General features: G+C 44.3%; 1 protein-coding gene across 4 annotated transcripts in view; it reads left to right on the plus strand.

Annotated features, from left to right (window-relative positions):
* pfkfb4a (6-phosphofructo-2-kinase/fructose-2,6-biphosphatase 4a) overlaps positions 1 to 14,503 on the plus strand; it is a gene marked incomplete at its 5' end in the record, with an annotated part of 63,383 nt that overhangs the window by 41,138 nt on the left and 7,742 nt on the right. For all 4 annotated transcript variants that reach the window (XM_084173584.1, XM_084173583.1, XM_084173581.1 and 1 more), the window contains 2 exons: positions 4,369 to 4,576; positions 4,708 to 4,854. In XM_084173584.1, coding sequence (XP_084029710.1) covers positions 4,369 to 4,576; positions 4,708 to 4,854 — 355 coding nt within the window. The remainder of the gene's footprint in view (positions 1 to 4,368; positions 4,577 to 4,707; positions 4,855 to 14,503) is intronic.

Consider the following 14,503-nt stretch of genomic DNA (forward strand, 5'->3'; position numbering starts at 1 on the left):
ACCATTTGGGGTCGGCCCATCAGGAAGTCTATTACCCAGTTGCACAGGGAGGGCTTCAGACCCAGGGCCCTGAGCTTAGTGATGAGCTTGGAGGGCACTATGGTGTCAAAGGCTGAGCTGTAGTCAATGAACAGCATTCTTACATGGGTACTTCTGTTGCCCAGGTGGGATAGGGCAGTGTGCAGTGCAATGCCGATTGCGTCGTCCGTGGGTCTGTTGGGGACATATGCGAATTGTAGTGGGTCTAGAGCAGTGGTCACCAACCTTTTCCGAGTCAACAGAAACATTACTTGTAAGCCTATGCAACAACCTAATAAAAACCGTGCGGTAGGAATGAGGTTTGTGCAGTAGGCCTAATGCATTTTAACAGCATATTGGCCTGCCAATATTGTTTTTCTCAACCTATATTATATTTCAAATCTCAAGCTATGATAACAAAATAGATCAGTTGTATTACTTGCTCCGCACAAATGGAAATGATTAGCTTTAACGTTGGCTTTTCTACAGAAATGTTTGGTGATCAACTAGGAATGCCTTGAAGATCCCCCAGTCGATCGCAAACGACCGGTTGGTGACCACTGGTCTAGGGTGTCGGGTAAGGTGGAGGTGATATGGGCCTTAACTAGTCTCTCAATAGCACTTCATGATGACAGAAGTGAGTGCTATTGGGCGATAGTCATTTAGTTCAGTTACCTTCGCTTTCTTGGGTACAGGAGCAATGGTGAACATCTTAAAGCAAGTGGGAACAACAGACTGGGATATGGAGAGATTGTATATGTTCGTAAACACCCTAGCCAGCTGGTCTGCACATGCTCTGAAGATACGGCTTGGGATGCCGTCTAGGCCAGCAGCCTTGCGAGGGTTAACACTTAATCACGTCGGCCACGGAGAACGAGAGCACACAGTACTCGTTAGCATTGGGGGCCCGTGTCGGTGGCTGGATATTGTTTTCCTCGAAGCAGGCCAAGAATGTGTTTAGCTCGTCCGGTTGCGAGGCGTCAGTGTCCGCGATGTAGCTAGCTTTCCCTTTATAATCCTTGATTGCCTGGAGTCCCTGCCACATACATCTCGTGTCTGGGCCATTGAATTGCGACTTCACTTTGTCCCTGTACTGTCGTTTTGCCTCTTTGATTGCCTTACGGAGGTCATAGCTGGTCTGTTTGTACACGTCTATGTTCCCAGTCACCTTGCCATGGTTAAATGTGGTGGTTCATGCTTTCAGTTTAGCACGAATGCTGCCATCTATCCACATTTTTTGTTTTGGATAAGTTAAATTCGTCACAGTGGGAACAACCTCCTCTATGCAATTCCTGATGAACCCAGTCAGTGTATACGTCGATACTATTCTCAGAGGCGACTCGGAACGTTTCCCAGTCCGCGTGATCAAAACAATCTTGAAGCATAGATTACAATTGGTGAGACCAACATTGAACTGTCCTTACCACGGGAGCTTCCTGTTTAAGTTTCTGCCTATAGGTGGGGAGGAGCAGAATGGAGGCGTGATCTGATTTGTTGAATGGAGGGCGGGGGAGGGCCTTGTAGATATGTCTGAAGGGAGAGTAGCAATGATCCAGTGTCTGTGTAGCACAGGAGATGTGTTGATAGTTTCGGAAGTGTTTTCCTCAGATTTCCTTTATTAAAGTCCCAAGCTATTATAAATGCGGCCTCAGGATATACGTTTTCCAGTTTGCACATAGTCCAGTGTAGTTCCTTGAGAGCTGTTGAGGTGTTTGCTTGGGGGGAAATATACATGGCAGTGACGATGACCGAAGAAAATTATCTCTGGATGTAATGTGGTTGGTATTTGATGGTGAGGTATTCCAGATCGGGAGAACAAAAGGACTTGAGTTCCTGTACGTTACCACAATCACACCATGAGTTGTTCATTATGAAACAAACCCATCCACCTTTATTTTTCCCAGAGAGTTCTTTCTTCATGTCTGCGCAATGGACTGAGATCCCCGCTGGCTGAATGAACAGGGACAATATATCCGGAGAGAGTCATGTATGTTACAGTCACTGATGTCTCTCTGGAAGGAGATCCTTGCCCTGAGCTTGTCTACTTTATTTTCCAGGGACTGAAAGTTAGAAAGTAATATACTCTGAAGCGTGGATGTACCGCCCCAACAGATCCACAGATGACGCAATCGCACTCCACACTGCCCTCTCCCACCTGAATAAAAGGAACACCTATGTGAGAATGCTGTTCATTGACTACAGCTCAGCTCACCATAGTGCCCACAAAGCTCATCACTAAGCTAAGGACCCTGGGACTTAACACCTCCCTCTGCAACTGGATCCTGGACTTCCTGACGGACCGCCCCCAGGTGGTAAGGGTAGGCAACAACACATCTGCCACGCTGATCCTCAACCCTGGGGCACCTCACGAGTGCGTGCTTAGTCCCTTCCTGTTCTCCCTGTTCACCCACGACTGCGTGGCCAAACACGACTCCAACACCATCATTAAGTTTGCTGATGACACAACAGTGGTAGGCCTGATCACCGAAAACGATGAGACAGCCTATAGGGAGAAGGTCAGAGACCTGGCAGTATGGTGCCAGGACAACAACCTCCCCCTCAATGTGAGCAAGACAAAGGAGCTGATCGTGGACTACAGGAAAAGGTGGGCCGAACAGGCCCCCATTAACATCGATGGGGCTGTAGTGGAACGGGTTGAGAGTTTCAAGTTCCTTGGTGTCCCCATCACCAATGAACTATCATGGTCCAAGCACACCAAGACAGTCGTGAAGAGGGCACAACAACACCTTTTCCCCCTCAGGAGACTGAAAAGATTTGGCATGGGTCCCCAGATCCTCAAAGTTCTACACCTGCACCATCAAGCGCATCCTGACCGGTTGCATCACCGGCTGGTATGGCAACTGCTTGGCATCTGACCATAAGGCGCTACAGAGGGTAGTGCGCACGGCCCAGTACATCACTGGGGCCAAGCTTCCTGCCATCCAGGACCTATATACTAGGCGGTGTCAGAGGAAGGCCCAAAAAATGGTCAAAGACTCCGTTCACCCAAGTCATAGACTGTTGTCTCTGCTACCGCACGGCAAGCGTTACCGGAGCGCCAAGTCTAGGACCAAAAGGCTCCTTAACTTCTACCCCCAAGCCATAAGACTGCTGAACAATTAATAAAAATGGCCACCCTTACTATTTACATTGAGACCTCCCCCCTCCCTTTGTTTTACACTGCTGCTACTCGTTGTTTATTATCTATGCAAAGTCACTTTACAAATTACCTCGACTAACCTGTACCCCCGCACATTGACTCGGTACCGGTACCTCCTGTATATAACCTTGTTATCGTTATTTTATTGTTTAATTTTTTACTTTAGTTTATTTAGTAAATATTTTCTTAACTCTTTCTTGAACTGCATTGTTGGTTAATGGCTTGTATGTAAGCATTTCACGGTAAGGTCTACACCTGTTGTATTCGGCGCATGTGACAAATAAAATTTGATTTGATGGTATACATGACGCATGAGTCTGACTAGGGCCCCTCTCCTTCTACCTCTTCTCCGGCGTCAGCTTTTTGGTGTAGCTCCCAGGATGAATAGAGCTGCCTCGGGAAGTTTAAACAAAGGATCCAGGTCAGGGAAGTCAAAATTGTATTTTTTATAATTAAATTTTTTTGGTACTTTTTACCCCATTTTCTCCCCAATTTCGTGATATTCAATTGGTAGTTACAGTCTTGTCCCATCGCTGCAACTCCCGTACGGACTCGGGAGAGGTGAAGGTCGAGAGCCATGCGTCCTTCGAAAAACGACCCCGCCAAGCTGCACTCCTCCTTGACACACTGCTTGCGTAACCCGGAAGCCAGCCGCACCAATGTGTTGGAGGAAACACTGTACAGCTGGCGACCAAAAGTCAGCGTGCATGCGCCCGGCCCGCCACAAGGAGTCGCTAGAGCGCGATGGGACAAGGACATCCCGGCCAGCCAAACCCTCCCCTAACCCGGAGGACGCTGGGCCAATTGTGCGCCACCTCATGGGTCTCCCGGTCGCGGCCGGCTGTGACATAGCCTGGGATCGAACCCGGGTCTGTAGTGACACCTCTAGCACTGTGATACAGTGTCTTAGACCGCTGCGCCACTCGGGAGGCCCGGAAGTCGAATTTCTGCTTGTTGGCTAGGAGCTAGAAACAGGGTAATCATGTCTGTCGGTGCCATCTTGTCTGTCAAATACATGAAAATAATTTATCACATTTCCAATTACAAAAGTCAATTATGTTGCTTGTTCTTTAATCTGTGAATCATTTTAAAGCTGGTTTCAATGCATGTTGTTTCTAAGAGGTGTTCTCTCTTGTAAAGTACGGGATTCCTAAAGCTCTCTGGCCTGTCCCTCGCCCCCTCTCTCCCAGGGATCTGTCCTACATCAAGATCATGGACGTGGGCCGGAGGTACCTGGTGAACCAGGTCCAGGACCACATCCAGAGCCGGATCGTCTACTACCTCATGAACATCCACATCACGCCACGCTCCATCTACCTGTGTCGCCATGGAGAGAGTGACCTCAATGTCAAGGGCTGCATTGGAGGAGACTCTGGACTCTCACCCAGGGGCAAGGAGGTACGGCTAACTCTATCCCTAGACTCCATCTCTACCTTACATATTCTACTTTTCATTTCTTTAATATTGAATAGGTTTACATATTTTAATTACTTTTTTTCTCTCTTTTGTGTTGATTGTTCCCTGTGCAGTTTGCCAAGTATCTGGGCCAGTTCATCAAGTCTCAGGAAATCAGTGATCTGAAGGTGTGGACCAGCCAGATGAAGAGGACCATCCAGACAGCTGAGGCAGTGTCTGTGCCGTACGAGCAGTGGAAGGCTCTCAACGAGATAGACGCGGTAATAACTCAACTCACCTACTGCCTTCTCAATATTGCACAATGCCACCTGTGTGTCTTTGTGTGATATCAAATAAAAGTCATCAAACTAAAGTTTTTTGGGCCCATACACAGTTTAGCAGATGTTATAGTGGGTGCAGCAAAATGCTTATGTTACAAGCTCCTAACAATGCAGTAAAATGTCAAACAAGTACAAAAATAATACCCCCCCCCCCCACATAAAAATAAAATAAATAAATCAAGAAATGTGGGAACGAATCCAATTTGCACTGTAACAGTAATCCAAATGCAATCTATTAGGGCTGGGAATTGCCAGGGACCTCACGATACCATATTATCACGATACTCAGGTGCCGATACGATATGTACAGCCTACAGGGAGGAGGTAGGCACTCTGACGGCGTGGTGCCAGGTAAACAACCTCTCCCTCAACGTTAGCAAAACAAAGGAGCTGATTGTGGACTTCAGGAGGAACCAGGCTGGACACGCCCCCATCCTCATCAACGGGCTGCCGTGGAGACGGTCAATAACTTCAAATTCCTCTGCGTACACATCTCAAAGAAGCTGAAATGGTCTAACCACACAGACACCGTAGTGAAGAAGGCACGGCAGCGACTCTTCAACCTCAGGAGTATGAAGAAATTTGACCTGTCCCCGAGGGCCCTCAGTGTTATACAGGAGCACCATCGAGAGCATACTGTCGGGCTGCATCATAGCCTCGTACGGCAACTTCGCCGCGGACCACAATGCTCTTCAGAGGGTGATATGTGCAGCCGAACGCACCACTGGGTGCACACTGCCTGCCCTACAAGACACCTACAACACCAGGTGTCGCAGGAAGGCCAAGAAGATCATCAGGGACCCCAGCCACCCAAGCCATGCCCTGTTCTTCCCGCTTCAATCACTCAGACACGGGCAGTACAGGCGCATCATGGCAAAAACTGAAAGACTGGCCTACACTCAGACCATCAGGCTGCTGAATAGCCACCACTAGTCAGCTACCTGCTCCCCCCCCCAGCTACTTCCCCTATGGACATTCCCCCCAACCACACCCTCAACTCTCACCTCACTGCTACTCCCCCTATGGACATTATTTCACCTGCTGCACTTGTTGGCTGCTTTTCCTTCACTCTGCGGTCCAACTCATCCCAAACCATCTCAACTGGGTTGAGGTCGGGTGATTGTGGAGGGCAGGTCATCTGATGCAGCACTCCATCACTCTCCTTCTTGGTCAAATATCCCTTACACAGCCTGGAGGTGTGTTGGGTCATTGTCCTGTTGACAAACAAATGATAGTCCCACTAAGTGCAAACCAGATGGGATGGCGTATCGCTGCAGAATGCTGTGGTAGCCAAGCTGGTTAAGTGTACCTTGAATTCAAAATAAATCTCAGATAGTGTCACCAGCAAAGCACCATCACACCACCTCCTCCATGCTTCACGGTGGGAACCACACATGCGGAGGTCATCCGTTCACCTACTCTGCGTCTCACAAAGACACAGCGGTTGGAACCAAAAATCTCAAATTTGGACTCATCAGACCAAAGGACATCAGACCATTGTCCATTGCTCGTGTTTCTTGGCCCAAGCAAGTCTCTTCATCTTATTGGTGTCATTTAGTAGTGGTTTCTTTGCAGCAATTCGACCAGGAAGGCCTGATTTCAAGCAGTCTCCCCTAAACAGTTGATGTTGAGATGGGTCTGTTACTTGAACTCTGTGAAGCATTTATTTGGGCTGCAATTTCTGAGGCTAGTGAACTTATCCTCTGCAGCACAGGTAACTCTGGGTCTTCCTTTCCTGTGGCGGTCCTCATGAGAGCCAGTTTCATCATAGCGCTTGATGGTTTTTGCAACTGCACTTGAAGAAACTTTCAAAGTTCTTGAAATTTTCCAGATTGACTGACCTTCATGTCTTAAAGTAATGATGAACTGTCGTTTCCCTTTGCTTATTTGAGCTGTTCTTGCCATGCTTGGTCATTTACCAAATAGGGCTATCTTCTGTATACCACCCCTACCTTGTCACAACACAACGGATTGGCTCAAACACATTAAGAAGGAAAGAAATTCCACAAATTAACTTTTAACAAGGCACACCTGTTAATTGAAATGCATTCCAGGTGACTACCTCATGAAGCTGGTTGAGAGAATGCCAAGAGTGTGCAAAGCTGTCATCAAGGCAAAGGGTGGCTACTTTGAAGAATCTCAAATATAAAATATATTTTGATTTGTTTAACACTTTTTGTGTTACTACATGATTCCATATGGTTCTTTCATAGTTTTGCGGTCTTCACTATTAAAATCAAATTTTATTTGTCACATGCGCCGAATACAACAGGTGTAGACCTTACCGTGAAATGCGTACTTACAATCCCTTAACCAACAATGCAGTTCAAGAAATATAGTTAAGAAAATATTTACTAAATATACTAAAGGGGAGGGGGGGTCAATGTAAATAGTAAATAGTCCGGGTGGTCCGGGAGTCTTACGGTCCTAGACTTGGCGCTCCGGTACCGCTTGCCGTGCGGTAGCAGAGAGAACAGTCTATGACTTGGGTGACTGGAGTCTTCGACAATTCTTTAGCCCTTCCGCTGACACTGCCTAGTATATAGGTCCTGCGTGTCAGGAAGCTTGGCACCAGTGATGTACTGGGCCGTACACACTACCCTCTGTAGCGCCTTACGGTCAGATGCCGAGCAGTTGCCATACCAGGCGGTGATGCAACCGGTCAGGATGCTCTCGATGGTGCAGCTGTAGAACTTTTTGAGGATTTGGCCAAATCTTTTCATTCTCCTGAGGGGGGAAAAGGTGTTGTCGTGCCCTCTTCACAACTGTCTTGGTGTGTTTGGACCATAATAGTTTGTTGGTGATGTGGACACCAAGGAATTTGAAACTCTCGACCCGCTCCACTTCAGCCCCGTCGATGTTAATGGGGGCCTGTTCGGCCCGCCTTTTCTGTGGTATACTCCTCAATGCCATTGGATGAATCCTGGAACATATTCCAGTCTGTGCTAGAAAAACATTCTTGTAGCGTAGCATCCGCGTCATCTGACCACTTCCGTATTGAGCGAGTCACTGGTACTTCCTGCTTTTAGTTTTTGCTTGTAAGCAAGAATCCGGAGGATATAATTATGGTCAGATTTGCCAAATGGAGGGCGAGGGAGAGCTTTGTATGCATCTCTGTGTGTGGAGTAAAGGTGGTCTAGAGTTTTTTTTCTTCCACTGGTTGCACATGTGACATGCTGGTAGAAATTGGGTACAACGGATTTATGTTTGACTGCAATGAAGTCCCCGCCACTAGGAGTGCCGCTTCTGGATGAGCATTTTCTTGTTTTCTTATGGCCTTATACAGCGCGTTGAATGCGGTCTTAGTGCCAGCATTGGTTTGTGGTGGTAAGTAGATGGCTAAGATAATATAGATGACATCTCTCTTGGTAGATAGTGTGGTCTACAGCTTATCAATACCTCGAGCAATACCTTGAGACTTCTTTAATTTTAGACATCGCGCACCAGCAGTTGTTGACAAATAGACACACACCCCCGCCCCTCGTCTTACCAGACGTAGCTGCTCTGTCCTGCCGATGCACGGAGAATTCAGCCAGCTCTACATTATCAGTGTCGTCGTTCAGCCACGTCTCGGTGAAACATCAGATATTACAGTTTTTACTATGTAGAAAATAGTACAAATAAAGAAAAACCCTTGACTGAGTAGGTGTGTCCAAACTTTTGACTGGTACTCTAAGTATTCACACAACTGAGTCACCTTTTGCAGCAATTACAGCTATGAGTCTTTCTGGGTAAGTCTCTTAAGAGCTTTGCACACCTGGATTGTACAATATTTGCATATTCTTTTTAAAATTCTTCATGCTCTGTCAAGTTGGTTGTTGATTATTACGAGATAGCCATTTTCAAGTCTTGCCATTAGATTTTCAAGCCGATTTAAGTCAGAACTGTATCTAGGCCACTCAGGAACATTCAATATCATCTTGTTAAGCAATTCCAGTGGACATTTGGCCTTGTGTGTTAGGTTATTGTCCTGCTGAAAGGTGAATTGGTCTCAGTGTCTGTTGGAAAGCTGACTGAACCAGGTGTTCCTCTAGGATTTTGCATGTGCTTAGTTCTATTCCGTTTCTTTTTTTTTATCCCCCAAAAACTCCCTAGTTCTTGCCGACGACAAATATACCCATAACATGATGCAGCCACCAACATGTATGAAAATATGAAGAGTGGTACTCAGTGATTTGTTGTTGCATTTGCCCCAAACATAACACTTTGTATTCAAGACATTAAGTTAATTTCTTTGCCACATTTTCTGCGGTTTTACTTTAGTGCCTTATTGCAAACATGATGCATGTTTTGGAATATTGTTATTCTGTACAGGCATCTTTCTTTTCACTCTGTCATTTAGGTTAGTGTTGTGGAGTAACTACAATGTTGTTGATCCATCCTCAGTTTTTTCCTATCACAGCCATTAAACTCTGTAACCTTATGGGGAATCTCTGGCAACTTAGTTAGGAAGGAAAGCCTGTATGTATGTTTGTAGTGACTGGGTGTATTGATACACCATCCAAAGTGTAATTAATAACTTCACCATGCTCAAAGTGATATTCAATGTCTGCTTTTTAAATTGTATATATATTATCTTTGCGAGGCATTGGAAAACTGGGTTGTGGGTTCGATTCCCACGGGGGGCCAGTATGAAAAAAAAAAAAAAAACTCACGAACTGTAAGTCGCTCTGGATAAGAGCGTCTGCTAAATGACTAAAATGTAAAACCTCCCTTGTCTTTGTGGTTGAATCTGTGTTTGAAATGTACAGCTCAACTGAGGGACCTTACAGATAATTGTGTGTGTCAGGTACAGAGATGAGGTAGTCATTCAAACATGTTAAACGCTAGTATTGCTAGTCCATGCAACTTATTATGTGACTTGTTAAGCACATTTTGACTCCATAACTTATTTAAGCTTGACATAACAAAGGGGTTGGATACTTATTGACTCAAGACATTTCAGCTTTTCATTTTTAATTAATTTGTAAAAATGTTTAGAAACAGTGACACAATTTCAATTTAATACATTTTAAATTCAGACTAACACAACAATGTGGAAAAAGTCAAGGGGTGTGATTACTTTCTGAATTGCGATTCAATACTGTGATTTTATTGTGATTTTATGTTCCATGCATATTGCTCACCAAAGTTCTGCTGCAGAGGGGAAATAGCCACGAGAAAACAAGTTTTGATCAGTCATGGACGTAAAAGTGCTGACACCAAATTGGCTCCCTATTTAAAAATAAGATGGAGAACAAGCTATGATGGAAAAATACTGGAGTTTTGGTACAGGTACAACCGACTACACCCATCACTACAATCTATACCAAGGGTCTCTAACAGGTCGGCCTATGAGTAGCTCGCCAAACAATTATGAAAGTACATGCAATTTTCAAGTGTTCCACCGCAAAATGTCATAAACTAATCTCACAAGTATCAGACACTGCAAGATCCCAGCTACTATCTAATCAACGGAACATTTACATTATCCCACCCCTGGTTAGCCACTATTCGCTTAAACACACCATATCTGCCAATTAATTTCCAGCAATATTGCCTGGTGCACGCGTTTGTCTAATACTCACTGTGTAGCCAGCCAGTTGATGCGATAAGTCTTGTGGGTTGACAGAAATACCTTCCCCAAAACCTATATCATGAGTAAGTATATAATTTGTATTTATTTGTTATTTGCAAACTTTGCCATGAAATGAGCAGCAGCAGTACAGAACCATCGCTAGACCTGCACATTAGATGGCACATTAGATGCCACATTAGATGGCACATTAGATGGCACATGCGCAATTAAAGAGGATTTGGGCCTAAACTAACACATTTTGTTGTTTCTCTATGAACAATTGTAATTTTGAGAGTGAAAAACTTTTACAAATCTAATACCGGCAAAAGTAAAACTCGGAAAACAACTTCATTTGGGAAAATATAAAACAGAATTTGGGGAAGAAATCAGATTTTATAGGGCCCTCCTTAGTTGTTTATTAAACATTATTTTACTAGGTATATTGACAGAAAATATAATGCACTACTTTCTCTTGTACGCTATCGACCCGGGAGAAGAGTTGCAGGGAAGAGGAGAATCTGCCTGTTTGAAGAAAATTAGTAGCTCGCGACTTTTCATTTTTTTTAAAAGTAGCTCTCATACTAGAAAAGGTTGGAGACATTTACATTTAGCAGACACTCTTATCCAGAGCGACTTACTGTTAGTGAGTGCATACATTTATTTATTTTTTCATACTGGCCCCCTGTGGGAATCGAACCCACAACCCTGGTGTTGCAAGCGCCATGCTCTACCAACTGAGCTACACGGGACTATACGTATATACACAGGATGAATTTACTCAAGATCTACTAAGAATGATATGTGCAAATCTAATTTTATTTGTCACATGCTTTGTAAACAATAGGTGTAGACTAGCAGTGAAATGCTTACTTATGGACCCTTCCCAACAATGCAGAGAGGAAAAATCTTGAAATAATGGGAAAAAATAATAGCACAAGGAATAAATACACAATGAGTAACGATAACTTAGCTGTATACACGGGGTACCAGTACCGAGTTGATGTGTAGGGCTATGAGTTAATTGAGGTAGATATGTACATACAGGTAGGGATCAAGTGACTAGGAAACAGGAGCCTACAGTGGGGAGAACAAGTATTTGATACACTGCCGATTTTGCAGGTTTTCCTACTTACAAAGCATGTAGAGGTCTGTAATTTTTATCATAGGTACACTTCAACTGTGAGAGACGGAATCTAAAACAAAAATCCTGAAAATCACATTGTATGATTTTTAAGTAATTAATTTGCATTTTATTGCATGACATAAGTATTTGATACATCAGAAAAGCAGAACTTAATATTTGGTACAGAAACCTTTGTTTGCAATTACAGAGATCATACGTTTCCTGTAGGTCTTGACCAGGTTTGCACACACTGCAGCAGGGATTTTGGCCCACTCCTCCATACAGACCTTCTTCAGATCCTTCAGGTTTCAGGGCTGTCGCTGGGCAATATGGACTTTAATCTCCCTCCAAAGATTTTCTATTGGGTTCAGGTCTGGAGACTGGCTAGGCCACTCCAGGACCTTGAGATGCTTCTTACGGAGCCACTCCTTAGTTGCCCTGGCTGTGTGTTTTGGGTCGTTGTCATGCTGGAAGACCCAGCCACGACCCATCTTCAATGCTCTTACTGAGGGAAGGAGGTTGTTGGCCAAGATCTCGCGATACATGGCCCCATCCATCCTCCCCTCAATACGGTGCAGTCGTCCTGTCCCCTTTGCAGAAAAGCATCCCCAAAGAATGATGCTTCCACCTCCATGCTTCATGGTTGGGATGGTGTTCTTGGGGTTGTACTCATCCTTCTTCTTCCTCCAAACACGGTGAGTGGAGTTTAGACCAAAAAGCTGTATTTTTGTCTCATCAGACCACATGACCTTCTCCCATTCCTCCTCTGGATCATCCAGATGGTCATTGGCAAACTTCAGACGGGCCTGGACATGCGCTGGCTTGAGCAGGGGGACCTTGCGTGCGCTGCAGGATTTTAATCCATGACGGCGTAGTGTGTTACTAATGGTTTTCTTTGAGACTGTGGTCCCAGCTCTCTTCAGGTCATTGACCAGGTCCTGCCATGTAGTTCTGGGCTGATCCCTCACCTTCCTCATGATCATTGATGCCCCACGAGGTGAGATCTTGCATGGAGCCCCAGACCGAGGGTGATTGACCGTCATCTTGAACTTCTTCCATTTTCTAATAATTGCGCCAACAGTTGTTGCCTTCTCACCAAGCTGCTGGCCTATTGTCCTGTAGCCCATCCCAGCCTTGTGCAGGTCTACAATTTTATCCCTGATGTCCTTACACAGCTCTCTGGTCTTGGCCATCGTGGAGAGGTTGGAGTCTGTTTGATTGAGTGTGTGGACAGGTGTCTTTTATACAGGTAACGAGTTCAAACAGGTGCAGTTAATACAGGTAATGAGTGGAGAACAGGAGGGCTTCTTAAAGAAAAACTAACAGGTCTGTGAGAGCCGGAATTCTTACTGGTTGGTAGGTGATCAAATACTTATGTCATGCAATAAAATGCAAATTAATTACTTAAAAATCATACAATGTGATTTTATGGATTTTTGTTTTAGATTCCGTCTCGCACAGTTGAAGTGTACCTATGATAACAATTACAGACCTCTACATGCTTTGTAAGTAGGAAAACCTGCAAAATCGGCAGTGTATCAAATACTTGTTCTCCCCACTGTATGTGATGAGTCAAGAGTGCAGAAAGAGTCAATGCAGATAATCCGGGTAGCTATTGGCTTTAACCTCTACGGGATCGGTGTCCCGTATACGGGACGGTTGAGCTAACGTGCGCTAATGTGATTAGCATGACTGTTGTAAGTAACAGCAAACCTTCCAGGACATAGACATGTCTTATATGGGCAGAAATCTTAAATTCTTGTTAATCTAACTGCACTGTCCAATTTACAGTAGCTATTACAGTGAACAAATACCATGCTATTGTTTGAGGAGTGTGCACAACAACAACAAAACTTATCACGGCAACTGGTTTGATATATTCACCTCTGAAGGTAAATAATGTACTTACATTCAGTAATCTTGCTCTGATTTGTCATCCTAAGGGTCCCAGAGATGAAATGTAGCATAGTTTTGTTTGATAAAATCAATTTTTATATTCTAATGTTTGAACCCCTGCTGTCTCTGGCTCCACAACCACCCCGCCCGGCCATCTAGATGTGTGAAAGTTAGTGTATAAGTTAATGATCCATCATGTATGACATTACTGGGAGTGTGTAAACTTACATTTTGTATTACCGTATCATTTTCTCTATAGTTATGTACTTGAAAATATATAAATTGACCAAATCGGCACATTTGTGCAGACTTGATACAAAATAGTCCAGTATTGCAATGCGTCACTGGATCAATCTGAAACTTTGCACACACTGCTACCATCTAGTGGCCAAAATCTAAATTGCGCCTAAACTGCAATATTATATTGTGGCCTTTCTTTTACATTTTAGTCATTTAGCAGACGCTCTTATCCAGAGCGACTTACAGGAGCAATTAGGGTTAAGTGCCTTGCTCAAGGGCACATCGACAGATTTTTCACCTAGTCGGCTCGGGGATTAGAACCAGCAACCTTTCGGTTACTGGCACAACGCTCTTAACCACTAAGCTACCTGCCGCTACCTCTTGCATTTCAAAGATGATGGAATAAAAAAACAAATAGAAAACGCATGTTTTTTTTATTTATTATGTTTTACCAGATCTAATGTGTTATATTCTCCTACATTAATTTCACATTTCCACAAACATCAAAGTGTTTCCTTTCAAATAGTATCACGAATATGCATATCCTTGCTTCAGGTCCTGAGCTACAGGCAGTTAGATTTGGGTATGTCATTTTAGGCGAAAATTGGGAAAAAATGATCCGATCCTTAAGAGGTTAACTAACTATTTAGTAGTCTTATGGCTTGGGGGTAGAAGCTGTTCAGGGTCTTGTTGGATCCGTACTGCATAGGCAGTAGATATGTTAGTGAGCTATGTCAAGAGCCCAGTATATAAATAAATATGGAGTGTGTATA

This window comes from Coregonus lavaretus (genome assembly GCF_964263955.1).
Source record: "Coregonus lavaretus genome assembly, chromosome: 12".
Taxonomy (NCBI): Eukaryota; Metazoa; Chordata; class Actinopteri; order Salmoniformes; family Salmonidae; genus Coregonus; species Coregonus lavaretus.